This window comes from Galeopterus variegatus, unplaced genomic scaffold (assembly GCF_000696425.1).
Source record: "Galeopterus variegatus unplaced genomic scaffold, G_variegatus-3.0.2 Scaffold6381, whole genome shotgun sequence".
NCBI classification, from domain to species: Eukaryota; Metazoa; Chordata; class Mammalia; order Dermoptera; family Cynocephalidae; genus Galeopterus; species Galeopterus variegatus.
In genome coordinates, this window is record NW_007732492.1 from 110,989 (window position 1) to 118,485 (window position 7,497).

The 7,497-nt window shown below is 36.3% G+C and overlaps 1 protein-coding gene across 1 annotated transcript; it reads right to left on the reverse strand.

Annotated features, from left to right (window-relative positions):
• Window positions 1-661: 661 nt before the first annotated feature.
• LOC103606217 (eukaryotic translation initiation factor 1A, X-chromosomal-like) lies at window positions 662-1,096 on the reverse strand. Its single transcript, XM_008590810.1, has one exon. It carries the CDS (start codon window positions 1,094-1,096, stop codon window positions 662-664), a length of 435 nt encoding a protein of 144 aa, XP_008589032.1.
• Window positions 1,097-7,497: the final 6,401 nt, after the last annotated feature.

Genomic DNA, 7,497 nt, shown 5'->3' on the forward strand with positions numbered 1-7,497 from the left:
CTAGTCTTCACTTTCTGCAATTAGTAATCTTAGAAATTCAAAATTGCCACTCAAACCCAAGTTCTAAAAGCTGTGTTTTGGAAATGCCTTTCTTAAAGGATGGTGGCAACACAAAATGATGAAATGAACGTATAAGTTATCAGAGTTAGTATAAAAATACATACAGCTACATAAATAAGAAAAATAGTCCAATTTCTTCTGGCTCCAAATGCAGATTTGTCTTCCTTAAATTTTATCAAGAATCTCAAGAGGACATATATAAAGACTCTGTAGAATAAACAGATTAGTTGGAACTAGGGTTGTTATAATCCTTGATGATTATAAGGCAAACAATTTATACAAAACATCCATTTACTGAAAGTGAAGTAGTCACAGCAGGAAAGGCATTTCTTTCTTTCTTTTGTTTTCACAGCAGATATGATGGTCTTTTACCCTTAAGTTTCACCACATCAAAAGAACAAAGTGTTAACATTTCACTTAAGATAATATAACATCACCAGTCTTTAAAGAAATATAATAAATACTTGAAAACAAATAATAAAAATAAATCAGGCTGTTTTTGAAACTATATTCCTACTAAATGAAGTTCCAGTCTCCTTATCAGGTGTTAATGCTCAAAGTCCCAAGTGTAGAACAATCCTCAGAAAACACTGAGTTCAATTTAAAGATCACCGATGTCCTCATCATCGTTTCCAGTATCATCAAACTGGATTTCATCATCGTCTCCAGGACCAAAGCTCTCTGTTTCATTGATTCTCGCATGTTCTGGAAGCTCCCCATATGCCTTCAGACTTCTCGCCTCATCTGCATTGTACTTTAGAATGACATCGGCTTTGCTGTCCTGATAGTCTCGTAGACCAACCAGTATAATGTCTGAGGTATTTATCCAAATCTTTTTCCTCAATTTTCCTCTGATATGGCATGACCTCTTCACGCCATCAAAACACATGGCTTCTAACCGTCCATTTCCCAGCATTTTGATGACCCGAGCATACTCTTGTCCATCCTCTTTAAACACCAGCTCTCTTTTTTCTGATTCGTTCTCATTCTTACCCCTGCGCCGGTTTTTACCTCCTTTCCCTTTATTTTTTGGCATGGCGGTGACAACGGTGACAACGGCTCTTACCCCTATTACCGGCAAGGGCGCGGGGGACGCAGCAGCCGCGGGTCGCGCGCTCAGGAACGTCCGCCTGTCGCGTCTTTGTATCTTAAAGAGTTTAATATTCAGGATATATAAAGAACTCCTACAGATCATTTAAAATTCGATAAACATCCAAAATAAAAATGGGCAAAGGCTGTGAGTAGGCAATTACAGAAAAGGCAGTCCAAACAGTGAATAAACAGAATGAAAAGATGCTCACCTTCACTAAGAATTACGTAAATTAAAATAAAAATTATTGGGCAAAGGGCGTAAGGAAATATCACAATTTGTAAGAATGAATATGTGAATAACAAATTTGAAAATTAAAAATAAATAAATAAATAAATAAATAATGAGATATTCTGCAACAGAGCTTGAGAGGAGTTTAAATTTTGTAAGAATGAATATGTGAATAACAAATTTGAAAATTAAAAATAAATAAATAAATAAATATGAGATATTCTGCAACAGAGCTTGAGAGGAGTTTAAATATCTAAAAATATCAAGAGTTGTCAAGAATGTGAGAGAAAATGGGAACTCTCATCTCCTGCTGGTGACCTTGGAAAACAACCTGGCACATAGCTGGTGACTTGAAGATGCTCGTGCCCTATGACAGCAATTTCATCTCTAGAACACACCTCATTGAAAGTCTGACACGTGCACAAAAGATGCATGCTAGGATGCTTATAAGCATTGTTTGTATGGCAAAACAGAGTGAAAAACCTAAAAGTCGAAAAATAAGAGAATGGATAAACACAAAGGTCAAGAGTTTGGATCCCCACACTAGCCAGCCGCTCAAAACAAAAGCAAACAAAAAAGAAAATGGATAAATGATAAGAATAAAATTGAATATTACCAATAGTTTAAATGAATGAACTTGATTTACATGGATAAACATGAATAAGTCTTGAAATCATTGTTGGGTAAACAGGGGAAGTTGCAAAATGAAAGAGTGTGATTTAATTCATATAAATTTAAAGCACATGAGCCTGCATATTTTTATGAATGCATACATGTAGATGCAATCAAGACAAGTGTGCAAAGGATACATGCCAACTTTAGCAGAGTGAGTATCCTGGGAGAGGAGGGGAGAAGCAGCTGCAACTGTATGTGTTTTGTTTCCTGAAAAGAGTGGAGAGATCAAAACAAATATGGAAAAATGTTAAAATTTGTTACATAAATCTGGTGGATTCATGGGAATTTATCATATCCTTGATATTTTCTTGATACCTGAAAGATGATAAAATGATAAAGATAGTAAGATGATAAAAGTCTGGGAGGAAATAAACAACAGGATCTGCATTGATTGTCTCTGTTAAACTTGTGGGCAATCTTTCCTCTGTGTTATACTTCCCTAAAATTTCCAAATTGTCCTCAATAAACACATTCTTGTTTTATAATTAGAAAAATCTAAATTAATTCACCCTCGGGCTGGCCCGTGGCTCATTTGGGAGAGTGTGGTGCTGATAACACCAAGACCACGGGTTCGGATCCCATATAGGTATGGCCGGTTAGCTCACTTGGGAGAGCGTGGGGCTGACAGCACCAAGTCAAGGATCAAGATCCTCTTACCAGTCATCTTAAAAAAAAAAAAAATTAATTCATCCTCTATTCCATACAGTTGTAACAGAAAGGGAACTACTATAGTTATGTTTTGCTTACATTCTCTGTAGCTGATAGGGTACAGAGTTATAAAGAGTTGAAAGAGAAACTGTTCTCCCTCCTCTCCAGCTTTAGATGCAGAAAAGGAATTAATATCAAAGATGGAGGTGCATACTTTCCTCTTCTTTAGGGTGACACGCCCTTTATCCAGGCCCTGGCTGTCTATGCAAAGACTACTTCCTGGCCCTCATTCCCCTTTGCTATGGTCAGTTTTGAATGTTGCATCCAAAATCTTTCACCTCAGTTGTCTGGAAATTAGTCCTCAGATCTGACTAGCTCTGTCACATTTAATGCTAACACTACACTTCTGATACCTTACTCTTCAGTCTTGAGTACAGAGAGAATTCTATCACAGTGCTTGAACAGAATAGCATAGTGGTTAAAGGCACCGACTTTGAAGAATGATTCTAAGCCCACTCTACCAATAACTAGTTATGTAACCTTGGACAAATTATTTACCCTCTATAAATTTAAGAGTTTTTATGTGTTAAATGGGGTTGTGGTAGTCTTTTGTTTGTAAAACACAGAAAACCAAAATTAAACCGGTTTATGAAATGTACACATATAGACTCACTGGGATTTATTAGCTACCATATCTGCATTGGAAGAGCTCATTTTGGACATGGCCTGTTGGAGGTTCTCAAACTCTGGCATTGGGAACTGTTTTTCCATGTCTGAGTTATATGTTGGCCACATTCTCAATCAGGAGCTCCCTAGGAAGTGGCAAGATGGCTACAATAGCTCTGAGCTTCCATCAAAACAGTTTTCACAAACCCAGTGGAAAGAAGTGCCTCTTAGCCAAGAGTCCCATAGTGGCTCTAGTTGCCTTTGATTAGTCCAGCTTGGGTCCCAGCCCAACCTTAAACCAATCGCTATGGCCAAGGAGATGCATATTTTTCTGGGCAAGCCTTGGGTCATGTGCCTACCTAACTGTATAAACTGATATAGCTCTTGGAAGGTTCTTAGAAGGAAAATTGAGTTGCTGCTTTTATTTAATTTTTTTCTTAGTTTTTTTTTTCCTAAAAAAATTTATTTATTTATTTTTGATTATACATACTCATGGGGTACAGAGTAGACTATCAATATTTGTGTACATATGTGATGATCAAATCAACTGAGTTGCTGCTTTTATTTATTTATCTTTATTTATTTAATACCCTTCTTATTAGGAAATTAGTCTGTTTTTCTGAATGTTTACATTTTATTATTTATTTTCATGGGTGTTTTTTTTTTTTTTTTGCATCTGGCCAGTATGGGAATTTGAACACTTGACTTTAGTGTTATTGGCACCATACTCTACCAAGTGAGCTAACAAACCAGCTCCTGTTGCTGCTTTTAGATGAAGAGAGAATAGGTGCTGGGCAAGACCAAACCCTCCCACCCCCAAAATAATAATCTAGAACTGTCTTCTACAGTGGATAACAGCATCTACTTTTACCTCATATGGTTTTTATTAGAATTAAATAATAATGCAAGGAGAGCGCTTGGCACAGTGTCTGGCACATTGCAAGCACTCCATGTTAACTGTTACATTACTCAAGAAATCCTTTGGAATGAGTGTTGAATGTTTGTAAAGCCACAAAAGTAACCATTCTAAGTGGATAGCATTTCATATATTTAGTGAAAAACCTTAGAAAATGGGAGGAAACTTACATGCCACCTCCAATAACGACTGTCTGGAGTGCTGTGTTGAGAAGGATTCTGGGGCTAAGTCTAGCCCATTGAGAATTAGTGCCATGCTTTATTAGGAATGTTCATATGCCCTCAAGTTTCACATTAACAATCTCTGTTCTAGAATAATACCTAGTACCTGAGGGTACTTACAGAGTCCTTTTGCCTAACTTTGGGTTGAGGAATTATTAAAATAATGTAATTACATATAGATTTTCAATTCAGATTAGAAAGGCTAGTGAGGACCATATTTTTTGTAGTTTGAGAATGGAGAGGGCAGGCATATGTCTTATTCACTCTTGTAGATTCAGTGCCTACCACATAGTAGAAGCTCGGTCAATATTTTTTTGCATTGAACTGAAAATAATTATGTTATGCTGAAATTCTTCCCATGGAATCCAGGGGATGTTGGTAAAATTAAACCATGTGGAACTTGAATAATGTTTATGTTTTGTTCATAGGTCTCATGTATTTTTCATTTATTTTATGGCATTTACATTAAATTTATAAATAAAATATTCCTCTCTTTGTATGAACTCAATAAAGCATTTTTAAAGAAGCAATAAAAATGTTCTCCTGCCATCTTATATATTTACCAGTAATTTCACTGATTTCTTAGCTCTTTCAGACTTAATGAAAGAACTCTGCAGGGTGGCAAGTTAGTGGCAGCAATGTGGCCTGGCCAGTCAGAAATGGAAAAGCCTTAGGTGGTGTGTGTGCAAGGATCACAGTGCTCCTCTGACATGCAACACCAACCACTTCACATCTGAAATGATGCCACTTCACATGGTCACTAAGTGCATGTTGTGTTTTCACTACACAGTTTGGGGAATGTATATTAGAAGTGACTACATTACTAAACATAAAATGACCCAGGTTTGGCTAACAGAGGGAGTAGAGAACACTGCGTATAGGGGCCACATGAGAATAAACCCCTGGGTAGTGTCAAGAACATGGGTCTTGAAGGAGGTGAAAGACCTATTCAATGAAAACTATAAAAATTTGAAGAAAGAAATTGAAGAGGACACAAATAAAGGGAAAGATATCTGGTGTTCATGGACTGGAAGAATTAATAGTTAAAATGGCTATTCTACCCAAAGTGATATACAGTTTAACACAATTCTTATCAAAATACCAGTGACAGTCGTCTTCACAGAAATAGAAAAAGCAATCCTAAAATTCACACGCTATTCTACCCAAAGTGATATACAGTTTAACACAATTCTTATCAAAATACCAGTGACAGTCTTCACAGAAATAGAAAAAGCAATCCTAAAATTCACACGGAACCAAAAAAGATCCTGAATAGGTAAAGCAATTCGGAGAAAAATCCAAAGCTGGAGGCATCAACTACCTGACTTCAAATTTTACCACAAAGCTATAGTAATCAAAATTGCATGATACTGGCATAAAAACACATAGACCAATGGAACAGAATACAAAGCCCAGAAATAAATTCATGCATATACAGCCAAATGATCTTTGACAATGGTGACAAGAATACATCATGGGGAAAACATTGTCTCTTCAATAAATGGTGCTGGGAAAACCAGATATCCACGTGCAGAAGAATGAGACTAGACTCAAAATGGATTAAAGATTTAAATGTAAGACTTGAAACTATGAAACTACTAGAAGAAAGCATAGGTGAAACAGTCCATGACGTGGGGCCAGGCAAGGATTTTTTAAATAAGACTTCAAAGGCACAAGAAATAAAAGCAAAAATAGACAAGTGGGATTACATCAAACTAAAAAGCTTTTGCACATCAAAGGAAACTGTTAACAGAGTGAAGAGACAGCCTACAGAATGGGAGAAAATATTTGCAAACTATACATCTGACAAGGGATTAATATCAAGAATATATAAGGAACTCAAACAACTCAAAATCAAAAACACCAAACAACACAACTGACAAAGGCACAAAGGATTTTAACAGACACTTCTCAAAAGAAGACATACAAACGGCCAACAGGCCTACGCAAAAATGCTCAGCATCACTAATCATCAGGGGAATGCAAATCAAAACAACAAGACACCACCTCACTCCAGCTAGAACAGCTATTATCAAAAAGACAAAAGAAAACAAGTGTTGGTGATGATGTGGAGAAAAGGGAACGCTTTCATACTGTTGGTGGGAGTATAAACCAGTCATCCATTATGGAAAACAGTATGGAGATTCCTCAAAAAAGTAAAAATAGAACTACCATTTGATCCAACAATCACACTACTGGATATACACCCAAAGGAAATGAAGTATGTCAAAGAGATACCTAAACTCCCATGTTTATTTTCAGCACAATTTACAATAGCCAAGAAATGTAACACAACCTAAGTGTCCAACAATAGATAAATGGATTTAAAAAATATATGGTATGTATACACAATGGAATACTACTCAGCCATAAAAAAGAAGGAAATCCTGTCATGCATCCTGTTTGTAGCAATATGGATGGACTTGGAGGACATTATGTTAAGTGAAGTAAGCCAGACACAGAAAGACAGATACTGTATGACCTCACCCATTTGTGGAATCTGAAAAAAAAAAAAGTTGATATTATAGAGGCAGAGAGTAGAATAGTGGCTACCAGAGACTGGGGAGGAAATGCGAGGGAGGGTAAACAGGGAGAAGTTGGCCAATGGGTACAAAATTTAATTAGATATGAGGAATAAGTTCTGGTTTTCTATTGCACAGTACTGTGACTATGTTTAACAGTTAAGTTTTGTATATTACATAATAGCTAGAGGAGAGGCTTTTGAATGTTTTCACCACAAAGAAATGACAAATGTATGAGGTGATTGATCCATTAACTACCTTAACCTGATTATTATATGTATCAAAACATCAGATTGTACCCCCTAAGTATGTATAATTACAGTGTGTCAATTAAAATTAAATAAAAAATAAAAGAGCATGGGTTTTGAAGCCATACAGACTTGGGTGCAAATCTCAGTTCCTCCGGGGCTTTTGGTATGTTACTTCATCTCTCTCTAAGCCTCAACATAAAATGGAGCTAAAAATAAT

Coding starts and splice junctions, on each gene's coding strand:
- LOC103606217 (XM_008590810.1), bottom strand. CDS start 1,096: ATGCCAAAAAATAAAGGGAAAGGAGGTAAAAACCGGCGCAGGGGTAAG.